General features: G+C 40.4%; 1 protein-coding gene across 5 annotated transcripts in view; it reads right to left on the reverse strand.

Moving 5' to 3' along the window:
* ARFIP1 (ADP ribosylation factor interacting protein 1) overlaps positions 1-17,401 on the reverse strand; it is a 43,782-nt gene extending 26,381 nt beyond the window's left edge. For 2 of the 5 annotated variants that reach the window (XM_053460521.1, XM_053460493.1), the window contains exons 1-4: positions 17,268-17,401; positions 9,834-9,913; positions 6,888-6,989; positions 3,018-3,126 (exon numbers count right to left, since the gene is read on the reverse strand). In XM_053460521.1, coding sequence (XP_053316496.1) covers positions 3,018-3,126; positions 6,888-6,989; positions 9,834-9,911 — 289 coding nt within the window. In that variant the 5' untranslated portion in view covers positions 9,912-9,913; positions 17,268-17,401. The remainder of the gene's footprint in view (positions 1-3,017; positions 3,127-6,887; positions 6,990-9,833; positions 9,914-17,267) is intronic. The other 3 variants (XM_053460500.1, XM_053460514.1, XM_053460508.1) reach the window with 3 other exon arrangements.
* Positions 17,402-18,550: the final 1,149 nt, after the last annotated feature.

The raw sequence follows: 18,550 nt of genomic DNA on the forward strand, positions 1-18,550 counted from the left end.
CGCGCACCCTCTCTGATGCCGGGAGCCGGGTGATGACGTCACTCCGGCCCCGGCATCAGCACAAAAAGTAAAATGCTGGAAGATAAAGAGGACCCATACCAGATCTCCCAAACGCTAGGGAGTAATACATAAATTTAATGTGTGTGTGTCTGAGTGTGTGTGTGTCTGAGTGTGTTTGTTTGTCTCTGTGTGTGTGTCTCTGAGTGTGTTTGTGTATGTGTGTCTAAGTGTGTGTCTGGCTGCATGTGTGTCTGAGTGTGTGTGTCTGAGTGTGTGTGTGTCTCAGTGTGTGTGTCTGAGTGTGTCTTACTGTGTGTGTCTGAGTGTGTGTGGTTTCCCAGATAGCAGTGATTCTGATGAAGTTTTTTTTGTGCTTTTTCTTTATTCTTTATTTCTTTTATTACATTATAATAAATGTTATAATGTTATAAACATTATTCCAACATTAAGTTCATAGCTTCCAAGTTTAAACTTATTTTTTCTTACTCAAATTTCCTTGTTAAAATGGGGGTGCGTGTTATACACCAGTGCGTGTTATACGCCGATAAATACGGTATGTTGCATTTATTGCTAATGGATGATGAAACAGTCGTGGAATACTCATTCTTTCCAAGTCTATGTTATAAGGCAACATGTCTGTGTGATGTTCAAGAACAGCATTGTAGATGATCTCAGTTTTTTATGAATAAGAACCTAGTCTGATAGGGTTCTACAGGCGTGGAAACTGGTGCTAATTTGAGAGCCCATGAGTCCATACTCACTTTATTAAATACTGTAATTCTCAAGTACAGAAACGCGTAATTGAAAAATATTGTTTAGTATTAAAAACAATTTCATCACTTTTAGATCCATACAAACATAGCATGCATTGGGCCACTATAAAAGGGTGAATGTGAACAAGTGGTGAGCGCTGTGCTATAATATTTACCGCATTTACTCGATTATAAGACTAGGTTTTTTTGTTTTTTGTTGAGTAAATGCTCTGAAAAATATCCCTCGTCTTATATTCGAGGTCGTCTTCTAATCAGACCTCAAATAGAGGTCTGATTATAAGACTAAGATCCAGATCCCCCGCAGCGCTGCAGGGGACACTTATCCCCCCTCTCTGGCAGCATCTGGTGCTGTCGGCACTTCCTCTGGGGGGCTTCTAAGACGGAGCACACCATAGAAGCCCCGGCAGAAGTGCTGGCAGCAGCCCAGCCGCTGCCCCACTAGACACCAGGGAGTCTGAAGCATGGGTCACAAGTAAAGGGACGTACTAGTAAGTCGGGAGGGGTTAAGAGTGGCATAGGGATGGGGTTCAATGGTTTTCTGGATGCAGAGTGGCATATAGGGGGTTAACAGGCACACCAGGGGGCAGAGTGGTATATAAGGGAGGGTAAAGTGGTATATAAGTGGGTATAAGGGGGCAGATGCGCATAACTGGGACTGAGTTTTTATTAAATATGAAAAAAGTGTTTACATAGGGTAGTCTTTTATTCAGGCTTTTTCTTTTTTTCCTAAATTAATTCAAATTTTGGGGGGGTCATCTTATAATCAGGGTCGTCTTATAATTGAGCAAATATGGTTGTGAGCAGATATTGTTAATAGATATTGTTAATACGCCTTTAAGGAAATGCCAGCTCCTTGAAATGCACAGGTTCATAAACATTTTGATCATGTTTCAGTAATGTGAGCTTTGGCATACTGCATTAAACCAAGATAAACTGGAGATCATACAGGCGTGTAGATTATTATATACTAACCTACTGCAGTAACCACTCATTCTACCCAAGTGTTAAGTTGATCCAAATATTTTATATACAAAGCTGCGTTTTGCTTTACATGCAGTACAAAGAGTAGCTTGGTATAAATAGGTTTGGCCCATAGTTGATGTGTTCTAACAACGTAATTACACATTACTCAGCCTGGGTGTTACTCGGGGGCCTTGCTAAGCACATTGTTCAGCTTGCCAAGTAACCATAAAACGTGGCAGATGAGACAATTATGTGCAGTGGACTGACAATATAAAATGTATGTTTTGCAATGAAGTGCAAAAAATAGGTAAGCCAATACCTACCAAAATAGGTAAGCCAATTTAAGGCCAATAGCTAGAATGTTTAAATAAATGTTAGCAGTACAGGCTGAGCATTTTACAAAATGAGAAAATTGTGAAGAAAAAAAAAAGGGGCAAAACAGTCCAAAATTTGCAGTTCCATCTGGGCTAGTGTTAGAAATAGTAAACATGAAACAGGAATACTGCAGAATATGTTAAAAGGGCAGTTACTCTCGTATCACAGAAACATAGCAAGATATTTTGGGGTACCTATGTAAACGCCCGTAATTTACTTTGTGTAATACAAACGTATGATTTGTCACCTTGTTGCTAGGTGTTTTAACGTTTTAAAAACATACAAACTGTTCTGCAAGAAGGAAAAACGTATAGGCATTTATGTGCGAAAAGTACAGGACATTTCGTCAATCCTCCGCCTGCCTAAGGGCGCGTACTGACAGATAATGTATTTAGGAAATAACGCATGTCGGAAATTGATCAAATCACCCTAATCCTAATATTGCTTTGTCAGGGAAACAACAGACATAACGAGAACGATAAGACAATCCAAACAGGTGAAAACATGGTTTCAAGAAGTCTGGTTATCTTCCAAAGGCATGATTCCATTTTTCTAATCAAAACCCGGGTGGTAAAGGCACACGCAGAAGAATGGAAGGCTCATACCATTGTGCTGGGTCCATTTTATGGTAAAGGAAAAAATGAATACACATTCTTTGTTTACTATGGTATATCTTGCAGTTTAGTTATATTGGGATAGAAAAAATAATGGCATCAGAGCAATCTACATCTCGCGTGAAACATTAGAAAGCTGTCCAATTGTCCGAACACTTCATAACTAAATATTTCAATGTCTCTGTCAACAGTTTTGACGTGAACACTATTTAGTAAATCCCATAAAACAGTGTCAGTTTAATTCATATGATGAGGTAATCATTTACTAGACATCATGTTTAACACCTCTTACCTTGAAGGGTACCAGCCTCGATAATTCCTTCATTATTGCCGTCTAAACTACGGGACGTGATCTGTGTTTCCGAAAGACCAAGTCCAGCAGGTATTGATCTCTTTAGGTCCTGGAGAAGAGAACAAAAAGCCATGTCACAATGCTACCTTAAAGTACATTTGAGCATTATGTTACTGTATTTTACATTTTATATACATACATTTAATTCATAATACTGATAAACCCCGTTGGACGTGAGCATCACTATATGCATTAATAAAACAAATGGTAGTATTAAACTGATCATAGCTGTGATGGACAAAAAAGGAAACACGAGATCTATAATTGTAGCTATCACTACAATTTATAACATTATCTGACCACCAAACATGTGCTGGCGTTTTCATGAGGCCCTGTAACGCTGTGGAAAGTTCAGGTGCCCTTGATAAGGATTCATTTCAAGCGCTCATCTCTGAGGTAACTCCTCTAACACGGGTTGCTGCATGTACCCCCACCCCGGCTTCAGGCAAAGCATGTAGTAAATACGCTGGTAAAGCCAATGGTGTCCTAGAGTTTGTATATTAGACCAAATTCTTACAATCAAATAAGCAACAGGATAAAAACTCTAGCTTACTTAAGATTAGACCGAGTTGAGGATTCATTATTAGTTTCATAGTTCTTACAGATACTCTGTTCTTGCGGTTCTATTAAGATTCATTTGGGAATCTATCACATGGTTGGCCACTGATGGCTGGCTTAACACAGGCCTATGTATGACTGGAGAGCAAACTAATCACTGAAGATTATGGATATCCACTTATTTTGTATATTTTAAAAAATACAATCTTGGCAGAGTATGCCGATTACATCAAATACTTTGAAGGTCACTGTAGACCGATACACTAAAACTAAAAACCTGCACCCCCTAAAGTCAACTTTGTTACTGTATACAGCAGTCTTCATCTCAAAAGTGAAAAAAGGGGGGGTAAAAGCATTAAAATGTCATTAAGTTACTTTTCCCACACTATTCATGCTGAAGAACATGGAGAAGTTTAAGAGCTGCAATTAAGGGAATAAAGCACAAAGCGGTCTAATGGATTTCCTACTTCAAATACGCAGACACAGCTATTCCAATTAGTCATTCCTGCTGTCCTCTCTTGCTATCCAGCGGAACAAAAGAAAGGTCACTAAACTAGGGAGCAAGGGGATGGCATAATCACCCAACATCTGTGCGTACACACACACACACACACACACACACACACACACTGCACGCTGGCAAAGCCACCAGGACTATGACTAGCAGCGAAAGGAACACACTAAAGACCTAATAGAGCAGACTTATATTGAAGCTGAGGGTAGTGGGGCAGAAGTTTTTTTTTTTTATTACTTTTGAAAGCAGGGAAAGACTTGTTTCCTAGACCTACGCTTTTGTGTTCTGAAAAAAGAAAAAAGAGAAAGCTTGGAAGGAAAACCACACACAAAGTATTTACGGCCAAACACAATAAAAGTAGAGAAAAAAAAATGCTGTTTAGGAAACCACGGGTATAAAAATATTTTACATCCTTAAATCTAAATTACACATATTATACAAGTGCCTGTTCTATTCAACATTTTAAAGTGTATTACACGGCATAACAATGGGTCCTTCGGTGTTTTTCTACGTACAAGGTCAAGATTGGTGGTGCAACCAGATTATTAATACAAGTATCAAGAATAACTGTAACTAGAAAAAAAGAATAAACAGGAGACAACTTCTGGAAAGAAAAAAATTCAATACTAATGGAATCTTAGATGACCATATCACACACGTTATGCCACAAGCACCAAATCACTGATCCCGGTAAGGCACAGATCAGGTGGAAAGTTGCCTTCTTGGTTGAAATAAAGCCATACCACGAGATTCTGACTGAACTGTGATTGGGGGCAATCAGAGTCAATCCCTTATACAGTGGGGTGTCAAGGTCTGCATATCTGTCAATTACACGGCGTGAGTCCCCGTTGCCCAGCTTTGTATCACATACTGAGGATCCCATGCAATACATTGTAGATGAGCAATGTAAAGCTATTAGGAACTTACCATATATCACATAAAGTTAGGCTTATGTCAGCATGAGTCAACCTGGTATAAGACTCCATGGAACGGTTTTATTGTGGACACTTACTAACTGGGGTTTTTGTAGTGCTTTAAGTCACTGTACAAGATACTTATGAAGTATATATAGAAAAACTGGAACACACATTAGATATTGACCTACATAAATACGGTAAAACAAAATTAACCGGCACATAGCATAGCTATCTAAACTCGGAAGGTTGGAAGGCATTTTATTATGTATTATTTTCCTCTCCTACGGTATTACTAATTCAGTTTTATATCGGTTCATCAAAAAGATTTTAACACTGGAGGTTATTATAGTTTGGTGGAAGAACCAACATGCATAGCAAGTAATGACATTTTAGAGCTTAAGCTGGTTGTGCTTCTATGATTCATGTTCTGCAGCATATGACCAGGTTCCAAACACTATAATCATCTTCCTCGTAAATCACATACCAACCTAACCAGCTGAAAGTGAAAAATACAAAAATAAAAAAACTGCCTACCTAATCAATAACAAAGAAAAACGTATCCTAGAAGCCCTAAAAAAAAAAAAAAGGTCCTCCTATGATGCATTAGAACCACTTCATTGGGCCACCACGATACATGACCAGTCCTGACAGCTGACGACACTGCAAGTTCTTCTAGACAGAAGGTAAATGAAGTATTTTCTTCTCTTTACTTGGCAGACATAAAAAAAACTCTGTACTTCACTCAGCATAGTTATTATTATCTTTTATTTATGCATCGCCAACAATTTACGTAGCGCTTGAAGTTAGTTCTTTGCGCTTATTTTAAATACTGCTCCACTTTATATAGCATTTATTATTTCTGTCCGTAGCAATGCCCTGGTCAAAAATCATGGGATGATCAGTGACATAACTACCGCGGGTGCAGAAAAACATTTTGCATCAAACCCAAGCAAGCCTTTCACTTCTCCCAGCGCTTGAGCAATCTAATTAAAAGAGAACCTACAGGTTAGTATTTACAGGGAAGTTGAATGCGCCCGAAGGCTGATTAAGAATTTAAGCTAAAATGACAGGTCCCTAGGATTGCCTCATTGCCAGATTTGCTGCACCTACTATTTTGCTGCAGCCTCTCCCTGCTGCCTATAAAAATAAACCTGTTGGCATACTTTGCTCGTATAAAAATACCCCAGCCCTCTTGTTTTGTAAGGTTTATCCAAAGTTTTATTTTTCCTCCTAGGTGACTGACAGCAATCCGTTTACGCGCTGTACTGAAACATGAGAGGTTAATTAAGCGATATGGAGTCTGAATGTCTGAAGAAACAATGTTTGCCGTAGCTTGCAGACGGCGATTAGTGGGTGTTATAGCGTACCTATACATTTCACACCTTGGATTCTCATAGTGGCTTTAACTGCACAAGCATACCTCAGCCCAGGACAGTGCACTTTCTATGGTTTACAGCTTCATAAACAGTGCCTCCTGTCTGAATTACTGTATTGTTGCATACTTTTGCCACTGAAGGTTATTAGATCTTCAACCAAAACCCAATATTAGATAAAAGACAATGTAACTGATGAAACAACACATAGCTATGCAAAATGTCATTCGCTTATTAAAGTTAATTATGCACCAGCCACTGGCCTCGTGTGAAACAATAGATGCTCATTAGACTCAAAACCTAGTTATGCCAACTTTAGCAACAGCAATAAAATGCTTCCCGTAGTTATTGTTCGGTCTCCCGGTGCCGCGGAGGAATTCTGGCCCGGTCTTCCACGTATGTCTTATGGTAATAAGTGGAACAGGAGACGAGCAGGAAATCTAGTTACCAAGTTATAGCCGTGTTCTTCTGGATCGTCAATCTCTCCATTGCTGGTAACGGGTATTTCAGCAGCTGTGCTTCTTGGTGAGTCTTCAGCCATTGTACGCTGCTGCAAAAAGTAAATAAGAATTAGATATCAAATCATTAGCTGCTGCAAACTCCACTCAACATACTATTTCTTCCTGTGAAATGGTGAATGCCTATTCCTCGGGGGGGGGGGTTGGTGTGTGTGTATGTGTATATATTATATATCAGGACCTGTATCAGGACATAATTCCACTTCTATGAAATGATTTCATAGTATAGAACACAACATATAGAAAAGAACACAAAACATGCAAAAAAACAAAACAAAACAAAAGAAACATTTGAGAAACCAAGCTATGCCCACATCTGCAGTTCTGCTATCGCCAATACAGGTACATACATGTTTATATATAAAACAATATTTTGTGTATACGAAAACCCTTCACATATAATATATTTATATATATATACACACACACACACATATATATATATATATATATATATATATATATATATATATATATATATATATATATATATATATTAAATATTACATGTGACATTTCTGCACAACTTCACAATAAACGCAGGTCTATACGAGGGGTAGCCAACAGGTAGTTACCCACCAACACTGGATACACATTAATCATTGCAGAAGATCAATTACACGCGATCCTGTATATGTTGGCACTAAATGCACAATGTTCAAATAAACAACAATAAAAGATTGTAAAGTATGCATACATGCTATACCAAGATAAACAAATCACCCTCATAGTTACACTTTCATAACTGACTCCCGATCCAGAAACTTTCAAATCATTTTCATTCAAGGCCCAGCAAACCCAGTATAACGATGGTTTACCAGTATTACCACCATGTTTGGACACATTTGTGTATATTAAGGGCCATTTAAAGTACCAGCTTGATTTTGTTTGGATACAGAAAGCCTTTTTTTTTAACAAATAATAGTTCATTCAGCCAGTCACGGATCACTGGTCGTCTTACACAAAAATATAAAATTATAAAAACAGTTGAATAATTAAATAAATTAAATCTCCTGGGTAATTATTAATTCCAGAAATAAAGCTGCAAACCAAAAGAACGTGTGAAAGAATCACATGACGACATTCTCCCTTATTATCTGCTATTCTAACAGCAGCATCTGCTGGCGACCGTCGGCAACGACAAAGAATGAAGGTTTAGCAGACTAAACGCAAAGGGTTGAACGTTTCTCACTACCAGAGACAGGATCGTTATTCTGAGCGACCAATGGAAATTCGTGCAAGACTATTTGAATTTTGGTGTATTCAGGTACTGCATTTCCTTGGATTTTAATAACAGCAGCAATGATTCAATGGATAAGATGAATAATAAAAGGGACCGTAATGTCCATTTTTCCTTATTGCTCTGGTTTCTGTGAAACAAGCAGCGTCTCAGTTAGACATAAAAATCATTCACTTTCCTGGCAGCTGATCTGCCTGTAAGTAGCACCAGAAAACATAACTACGAAATTCTCATTTGGGAATTGTTTAGTTTATCCACTTGAAAAGCTACAGTAAATGCTGTGGCACCAGCGAGGGGACACTGCCCTGGGTTAGTCACCCGTGTAATAGCCACAAATGCAAGTGAAGGTGATACAGTACGTTCCTTTCGGTCACATGCTTGCGTCAACGGACACAAATAATGCCATGCCACAGAAATAATATATATATATATATATATATATATATATATATACACATACCACACACACTGAGGCAATTTCACAAACACCATTCTTCACCACAGACACATATTCATCAATCACTATTAATCAGACGGATACAAACACATTGACCATTCTTAATCACACTCGGCCTGACCAAGTTACACTCATATCGACCACTCTTCACCACACTGATGCAAAATTAAACACACGATGTGTACTCTTCCCAGATATTGGAGAAAAACCACAGATAATTCCCCTATTGATAACCAAGACTGCTAAAGCTGCTGGTGGGATTTCTGGAATGAGAACTGCAACTTCAGGCTCCATATATATTACATACACACTGAATTTTTCGAAAACAAAAAAACCCCATAGGTATAGGAGGTGGAAAACTTGATCAATGTTCTTACCACATCTATAAAGATAGAAAACACACAGTCAAAGCATTGTTTATAGGGGTTTTCAGAAAATATACTTTACTTATATTGATTGCTAGAAACAGGGTGAAAGACTAGTATGCCTACACCAACAAAAGCAGTGAGATCTCTGCTCTTATTAGGTATAGCTAGCGAACAATTATATGGTTTGTGTTCATTGAGCCAGCGATTGGTGCCGCTGCCCGCAGAACACAATCATAATTCATACTAGAGATCAGTAGCATTTCATAAGAAAGAACAGGGCTTCTGTTTAAGGGCTCAGTAAGAGTCTGCCACCAGCTGGATTCCACGTATGATCTTCTCTTCGATCAGACGTGACTGGACCAGTAAGAAAGTGTCAGTAAACAGTGCTCTTTCTAAGGAGAAATTGTTGCTTTTATGTAAAAGCTATACTTGGATGTCAGTGGACTCTGCTGCCCCTGCTGGATGGATGTAGTAGCACACACCTACCATATACAAATCTATATGTAACAATCCATACAACAGATCAGAGGGTATAACTGCTAAAAAAAAAAAAAAAAAAAAAAAAAAAAAAAAAATTCATAGATTATTGTATTAACTTTTATTTATATAGCTCCAGTGATTTGTGTAGAGTGAATGATTGGTTTTGAATGAATGGTGCGGGAGACAAAATTGTGACCTGCACCACATAATCATTATTGCTTGACTGCTTGAGTCTCTGCTATGAAGCATAAATTAAAAAATAATTAAAATAATCATAATCACGCCACTTATGCAATCTTAGTTAATCTCTTTATGGAGCTAAATAACAGACCTCGGGGTCAGAAATAACATCTTCAGACTCGGGTAATGTCGCATCATTAGGAGCAGACTCAGTGGTGTTCTCAGACATATCTGAAAGTAAAACAGATAAGGTCAGCATGCAGTTTTACTGTGAAGCCCCTAACACCTTAGGATTTCATGACGGCCACTGCCCGGTTCTCCAGACCTAGGGGTTTATTCACTAAACTGTGCTTAAAAAACACTTCAGCTTTTAACTTGATCACTGCGAATTTGCCCATCTTTTTGAACAGCACATTCATGAGTTAATTCCTCGGATCTATTACTGTTTAAAGATTTCTCATGGGGGAACTTTCCCAACGACTAAATCAGTGGCAGCTCGCAGATAGTCCTCCAGAAACTGCAATCCCCATGGATTTCTGCCGGCAGAGAACACTGGCTGAGACTGTAGCTAGCTGAGCATCATGGGATTTATAGTTCAACATCTGGCCACATAAAAATATGAAATTATCTGTCCCAGAGAAGGAAAAAATAGCTAGGATGCAAACGCTGTCCACGCAATTAATAAAACGTAGATTGTGAGAAGAACGGTTTGAAAGCCCAACCCCACCAAATGGATCTCTAGCCCCGGAAACCACCGGAAAGGCTGTGAGCGAATTACATGCAGTCAGCCATGAATACAATCTTGATCAATAACAGCTCCCTGAGTTATTCTTCTGTAGACGCGGCCGCATGAATCGCCAAGTCAATTATAAAAGCGGTTATTAGCTCTGCGGCACACGAGGATCACAATTCATTTTCCTTCTGAGTAGAATTAGACAGCAGCCTGCAGTAAGAATTTCAGCTTATTATTACACTATTAAGAAATGAATGAAGAGGGGCAATGGCTGCCTAGTACAAGAAAAAAAAAACCTTCATTCTCTCAGAAATGGCTGGCCAATGTCAAACACTGTCACAATATAATTTAACTGATAACAGGAGAAACAAACCGCTTAACCGCACAAAGCACCAAGAGGACTTCTTCAGCTCTACTGGCAACAAGGCGGCATGATGAAGCATGAAAAATGAAGCATGAAAAAGTGCTAAGTATAGTCACAGTTCACGGTCATTCATGGCCACCTGCTTTACTTTACAGGCCTACTTGACGGAAATCGATGACTGGCTTACGACACAAGTCACTGAATCACGTATATAGGGAAAAAAACATCAGAAAAGAACAATAAACCCTGCATCCATTCTCCAAACCCTTGGCTGTTGGAATATAAAGCAATAAAAGAAAGCTGCTTGTAATGCACGCCGGTAATTAGGTGCTTTTTTGTTTTGCTTGCGCAGGAACAATCATAGATGGAACATGAAAACACCGCTCTGCCAATGAATGAGTGTAATGTTTTCTTATTATCTGTCACAAGATGAATGGACTATGGATTGCATCCATTTATACGAGGCCTTTCATCTTAGAAAAGTAATAGAAGCATACAATGTGTCGCAGATAACCATTTGGTCCAGCCAGAATCATTCCACGAAAGCTCAGACTGATGGCGGCTTGTGGCAGGGCCAGCATTACGATTTATTTTCTGTCCTAAAGTTCTCTCCTCTCTTGCCCCAACTTAACAACAAAGCAGGAAAATCTTAATGGAGGGGGGACGCTTAATTTAGTAAATATGTAGAGTATAGTACAGATACAACATTTTCTTTGTTTTTAAGCACTGTGTAGTAGCTCAACAAAATAAAATTTAAAAAAATCATGCAAAAAAAGGGGCTCTTTTAAACAAAAAAAAAATTTAAGCAAGAGTGTCACGGCATGATTAATGGAACCAAAAGCACACAAACTGTCAGAAAGGCTGTGCGTACATTTCACAGGGATCTAAATCACTGTTCATATTTGTAGAGAGTTCATCAAAGTTCCTTTATTGTGTCGTTACTAACCACGACAAATTCCATTAGAGATTCTAAAGTCATTCATTTAAGCCCTAAATCAAATCTGTCACATGGAGCGTAATGAACGATCCCCAGATTCCTTCAGCTCCACAGCAGATAGGAACATCAGGAAGATTACATCGCATGCTGGCGGCTTTAAAGGGACACCCCAGCAATCCGATGAACCTCAATGCGTTTCTACTTCTAGCCAAACGCACCCCGTGTGCAGAAGTGACCCTGCAGATGCCCACTGCCAGCGTGATCTAACCTAAAAGCTACATCAAGCACACATTATATGATATATTATATATGGTGTGCAGAGACTTGCCTCCTTACTCCGCATTTATCCATAAAAAGTGTGGCCCATCACCAAAGGAGAAAAAATACCGGCACTTCTCCGCCTGCTATATAATATAACATTTCCCAAACATTTATATAATATGGAACATTTCCCTGGAGATTTGCCATGACTTCTCCACACTATACCCATGACAGAGTAGAAAGTATAATTAGGTGCAGCGTGCTATGATTGTTATATTTCACGATTAGCTTTTTCTCTTTTTTCGCCATGAAACAAAAAAAACAAATTATTACCAAAAACAATTACAAAATCAGAGGTATAAGTCAGGAAAATGTTATTAATTACACCTAGATTAAAAAAGGCGCTAACACCAACTTGTCTGAACCCCACTGCAGCAACTTCAACATTCAGCATTTCTACGTTCATATGTGCTTTTATTTTCACTGAACAGAAAATGTAAAGTCATGGAAAAGAAATACATTTATAAAATTTCTATAAATGTATATATAAACGCGGAATAATCCAGTCCGTAATTACACGACGCAGGCCATATGAAGCAGGCAGTGCTTCAGTCTGCGTCTGTCAGCTGCGTCACCTCCTCCTCCTCCTTCCTCTCTTCTCGTTCCTTTGTTCCTCCCATGATCAGGATGGGAGTGGCGGACACGTACACGGCAGCGGCGATGGGGCTGCAGATGTGTCCCAGGGCCCAGCACACACCGCACACACACACTCGCACCGCGCCTCCTGCAGGCAGACACCAACCTATGTCTGCAGGGCTCTCTATCCACACTGGTCACAATGAGATGCCAGGAGTGTTTGCAGCTATTGTTACAGATTACACAGCACAGTGTCAGGGCGATGTGTTTTAAAGCATTCAAAAGGCCAGCTCTCCAAACCCACAGAATAGAGATCATGGCAAATGACTATGGAAAACCCTATATAAAATACATAATCTGGGGCTAGCCGATAGTACACTGACAGAAGCAGTTTTTGCTGCCAGACGCGTTACTTTTTTTTTTTAATGGTAAAAAAAAGTTTTAAAATGACATCAAGTCACAGAGCCTAAATATTACATTCCTGATCGAGAACAGATCATTGTTATAACTACAACATGTTAATAATATAATATCAAAGCCAGACTCAGCAACTTTAAATGCCTGAGCCCTTTAATACATATTCTTCATAATATATCACGAGGCAGGAGATGTGTTGTGTCAATCAGATGGCTGGGGCAGGGAAAGGGAAACGTCACAATTGGCGATAGGGGGCATTTAGCCATCACATACATATGATACCTAAAAGCACATATGACAGCTGGAGCGTCCTTTTGGAGTACCGCCGAATATGACGACGCTAAATAAATAAGAGTAATCATATTCTGTTGAAAGGCCAAGGCTCAATAATAATCCCCTAATCCCAGCCACTGATTGTAAATCATTTGTAAAATGTTACAGAGCAAGAACCAGTTCACCGGAAGCCCTGCGCGATAACTTTCCCGAAGTCTTCTCTGCAAGTGGATAATTGTAAAGTTACTCATAGGAGAAGAAGGATGGGCTCTGATCTGCGCCATTACCTGATTAAGATGTTATCGCTTCTTAAACACAGAAAACCCAACTGACCTGTAACGGATTCCATTACCTAAACATACACCGCCTCCTGCTCCCCAAATTATATTCCACTCAAAAACTGACCAAACGTAACAAACGGTTTTTATACAGCACTGGAAGCCTTAACATGCGGGGTACGTGAGGAGTGTTAATGGCATTTAATAGAATAGACAGCTATTATTAGAATTATGGGTACCCATTGCATAAAATGTTAGTACTGGGGGTAAGATCATCATTATTATTTTTAAGCAGGCACCTTGTGCTTCCAGGCTGCTTAAATGGTACATAACCCACCAAAAGCAAGGCTAAAATGATCCAAAGGCAGGTTTATCCGGAGCTACATGCTGCACCGTGCCGGGACAGTTCCTATAGAGCACATCCATTCTAGAAAACATAAGCAGGAGCCTTCCAAAAAAACTGTTGCCGATTAAAATAAACCGGATGCACTTGCTGCCTTATCCAAAGTCTAATCGTAACATTTTATCGACAACATCGGAAAAAGAAAACAGAAGATAGCAAATAAGAACTTAAGCATCCATTAAAAGTACACGATGTTTGTAGCAAAAAACATAAAGCTAATTATTTGGGCCGGGCAACGATCCGCTCCGGAGAGTAAAGAGAAATTAGTATACTATTCTGTTCCTCGGCCAACAAAACCATTTCACCTTACTTTGCACGGTACAGATTCACTACGCGATGGCCGCCCGGAGAAACGTTGGCAGCAGGCATGTAGTTTTATAGACTTTATCAAAAAATGCGACTGCCACAATTTTTATTCTGCCTTCAAACAGTCAAAGTCCATTCTAGTTGTTTGGCTCCTAGAAGCTTTGCCTACAGCATCAAGAGACAAGAACGTGCGCAACCAAAGCAGGATTACACCATTTAAACCAAGTGTTCTATAAGGGCGGACAATGCCAGATAACATGGGGGTTTGTAAATCTGGGGTAAATTTGGTATTTATCACCAAAATGCAGAAAAGGTTTAACCTCCTATCACCCACGCTCCTCACATCATAAGATTCCACATTTAGGAGACAGCTGCCAACAGAATGCTGCAACGAGCAGGACATTAAAGTACATTTCCCCTCGTATCTTTTCCTAGCCACATTGTAAACATTTGGTTTATTTATAAAGGTAATTATTGAGCTTGCAACGGTGCCATCAATGGGGCAACAAACAGGCTTGGCACAAGTTGTTGAATAAGACCATCACCTATATTCTAGTAAAAAACTAGAAAAAAAATATTCAACAGATAAAAACTATAACTAACCTATCGTTAATATAATTCTCTCATAAGTCTTTAAGACAGCATAATGTTAATAAACAGTAACTTGATTTAAAAATAATGATTAGCATCTATGGGCGTGATGTCACTTTTTCTTTTAGTAAAGAATATGAAGATGTTGCGGTGTTCCTGCTATGGTAGTCCCAGGAGTTGTGATCCAGCGTAACCTCGCATCCTGTTTTATGCTATCGCTTCCTATTCCTTATCTCACGGCTAGCAACAGGTACCGAGAACGACTGTTTGCTCACGAAACAATAGAGAGGCGGCAGTCTATCTGTTCCATCTACTACTCGGGAAGCCAACAGGCAGACAACACAGCCCGCTGCTGACTGATAACCATACCTGGCAACTCTCAGGATGCAGGGGCAGAGTCCCGGGGTCACAGAGCCCGCTGCTGACTGATAACCATACCTGGCAACTCTCAGGATGCAGGGGCAGAGTCCCGGGGTCACAGAGCCTGCTGCTGACTGATAACCATACCTGGCAACTCTCAGGATGCAGGGGCAGAGTCCCGGGGTCACAGAGCCCGCTGCTGACTGATAACCATACCTGGCAACTCTCAGGATGCAGGGGCAGAGTCCCGGAGCACAGAGCCCGCTGCTGACTGATAACCATACCTGGCAACTCTCAGGATGCAGGGGCAGAGTCCCGGAGCACAGAGCCCGCTGCTGACTGATAACCATACCTGGCAACTCTCAGGATGCAGGGGCAGAGTCCCGGGGTCACAGAGCCCGCTGCTGACTGATAACCATACCTGGCAACTCTCAGGATGCAGGGGCAGAGTCCCGGGGTCACAGAGCCCGCTGCTGACTGATAACCATACCTGGCAACTCTCAGGATGCAGGGGCAGAGTCCCGGAGCACAGAGCCCGCTGCTGACTGATAACCATACCTGGCAACTCTCAGGATGCAGGGGCAGACTCCCGGGGTCACAGAGCCCGCTGCTGACTGATAACTATACCTGGCAATTCTCAGGATGCAGGGGCAGAGTCCCGGGGTCACACAGCCCGCTGCTGACTGATAACTATACCTGGGAACTCTCGGGGGTCACACAGTCCGGCGCTGACTCCTTCCTATTCTACACTGCTGTCACCCTATATAAGATATACCGCTGTAAGTACGTTATGGCTGATCACCCTCTATGAACGCAGGTGACTCAATTAATGAGGACCAGTATTAGAGCCATGTGGGTAACATATTTGGAGAGTAACTACATAAAATCTTCACGATGGCCTATTAAAGGGTTAATACTTCAAGTCTCAGAGTTAAATTATAAAGTTCCCAGGCATGCCGACATGTAAATATCAGTGGAACGCTGCGGTCTCCTCCAGAAGCCGCGGATAACGTACGATTTCCGACCTGCACACCGTTAAGTCTATCGCTTCACCTGCAGGAGGGGAAAGAACGTCCAAATTCATTCAACCGAATACGCGGAGTAACTAGAGAAGACGATACGTCAGAGCCGATGCGTGCAGCATAACGTGCGCAGCTCTGCCCGCTGTATCTGTACACAATCATAACGCGACAGCCAAGAGAAACTCCATACAGGGAAGTAATATTAACAAAGTTACACCACGATAACTATCTGAACGTACCATAAAAAGGAAGTACAGAAAGGACTGGATTCCCAGCCGCCTGACACACAAGTGACAGGTAGAACTACCGGCGCGGCCGTTTCCCATCCCCCTCCCCAGCTTCAGTGCTCTACAAGCTCATTCATAGTTATGCTTTAAAACGTAATTAACATACAGACCGCTATGACAACGTAATTAACATAAACATCATAATACAAACTCACGTGACCCAGGAGCAGTCACCGGGTCAGCCAGGTTTATAAAACATTGCTGCAAAAAGGCAGTAGTTCCCAAACTAAAATACAGAGTCTGCTGCTCTTCTCTACGAATAAATGGTTTATTTCAACGACAGAAAAAAATCATACAGTCTTATCCTTCGTCACGAATCACATTCAGGATAGACTGATGCCAAGCATATTCAAATTCCCTTACTGTGTTAGCCTAGCCCTTCTGCTTGGAGGCTGTTCCACTTACCTACTACTCTTTCGGTAAAGTTAAACTCCCTTACAGGGAGACCCACCGCTGAGTATCTGAATAATAATCAATGAGAACCTTTCTATATTTGTCAGTGAAGTTATATGTGTCTGCATTAACAGCATTGGGGTGTCTCACTTGTTGCTGTAACCTCCATATAAAGTTACACGTACACGCGTGTTACTGTACCTTCCTGCAGCCAGGTGTACACACATCCCTACATGCGCTCCCACCTGTTGCTGCACATTACATATACGAGACACACACATACGGACACACGACAGACGGACTCACAAGTAGCCGGCTTCTCACCTGTTGCTGCCTGGTTTCCCCCACACCGGCAGGCCAGGTAAATGCCAGTTATGCAGCCGCCGTATAGCTAAAGCCAACAAGTTCCCTTCCTCTTGCATAGACAGCTTCGGCACCCGGAAGTGGAGGAGATTGCCAAGACTACGACGCTCTAGCAGCAGTTTTCGACTCTATGATCCCGAGTTCATTGCAACTTCCACGATGAAGCCGGCAAAGCGCCTTCTCCCTCCACAGTAATATGGCGACGTAATATTACAGCTGATAAATACTGGCGCCCTCTACTGGGTGGAGGAAAGACAGCAACGCTGCAAACATCTTTTAGTTGTATGACGTTACCTAGTGGATCACACAGCTTAGTTTATGGAATCATCAATTTATTTCACTCTACTATAAATGAGTGTAAAATATAAATCTCCAGAAACATACTAAAATATTAGTTGGAGAGAGATTTAGTACTTTCCTACTTACATTAGTTGTGGATTTTTTGTAATCATTTTGGCCAACTTTGTACCTTCTGTTAAATTGCATTTTTTCCATTATCTAGGTCTTTTCACATTTACAATTTGATTACTTTTTCTTTACAACAACATTCACATATGTCAAAATCAATAATGTGCTTATTTTGTTGCTAATTAATAAAACAATTTGCCTTAAACCTTATTTGCAAGCCAGTCCGGTATTCTGGATCATTGCAAATCGTCTAATTCTCAACATTTCAGGCACCAATCATATACATAAATATATGAATGGTTGTAGGTGCTAATTTTAGGGCATTTATACAGCGCTACGACATATGGAGGTGCTATATTATTCAAAAAATATATCATAATGCCTGTACGTATAAAACCCGATTTGACCAGCTTTTGTACCGTTGCACCTATTACTATTTTCAATTCTCTGTCCAGAACCCACCATCGCCAAAATGTGTCCATTAGTATGTTCACCGATACTGTATTTTTGTTCCGATTTAATGAAAGTATTTGAATTATAAGTTACAATATTTCTGGAAAGAAACAAAGTTTACTAACACAATGTTTCTGGTAGAATATGAAAAGTTATCACCTTGCTTTGGAAAAGCTTTAGAGATTATTTTACTAGGCCCTATAACACTGTCCCTTGCAGCAGATTTGCCAGACAGGTTTTTCTTGTATTTCATCCCAAGATACAAAGAAGACAAGAAGTTTCACTGGACATACTTGTGGGTTATTATGGGTGTTACGTTGCTAACACTGTGATAGCAGAGATATGGATATTATGGGCGTCTCGCCTTTAAGTAACAGCCAGAC

Source organism: Spea bombifrons, chromosome 1 (genome assembly GCF_027358695.1).
Source record: "Spea bombifrons isolate aSpeBom1 chromosome 1, aSpeBom1.2.pri, whole genome shotgun sequence".
In the NCBI taxonomy this organism is placed as follows: domain Eukaryota; kingdom Metazoa; phylum Chordata; class Amphibia; order Anura; family Pelobatidae; genus Spea; species Spea bombifrons.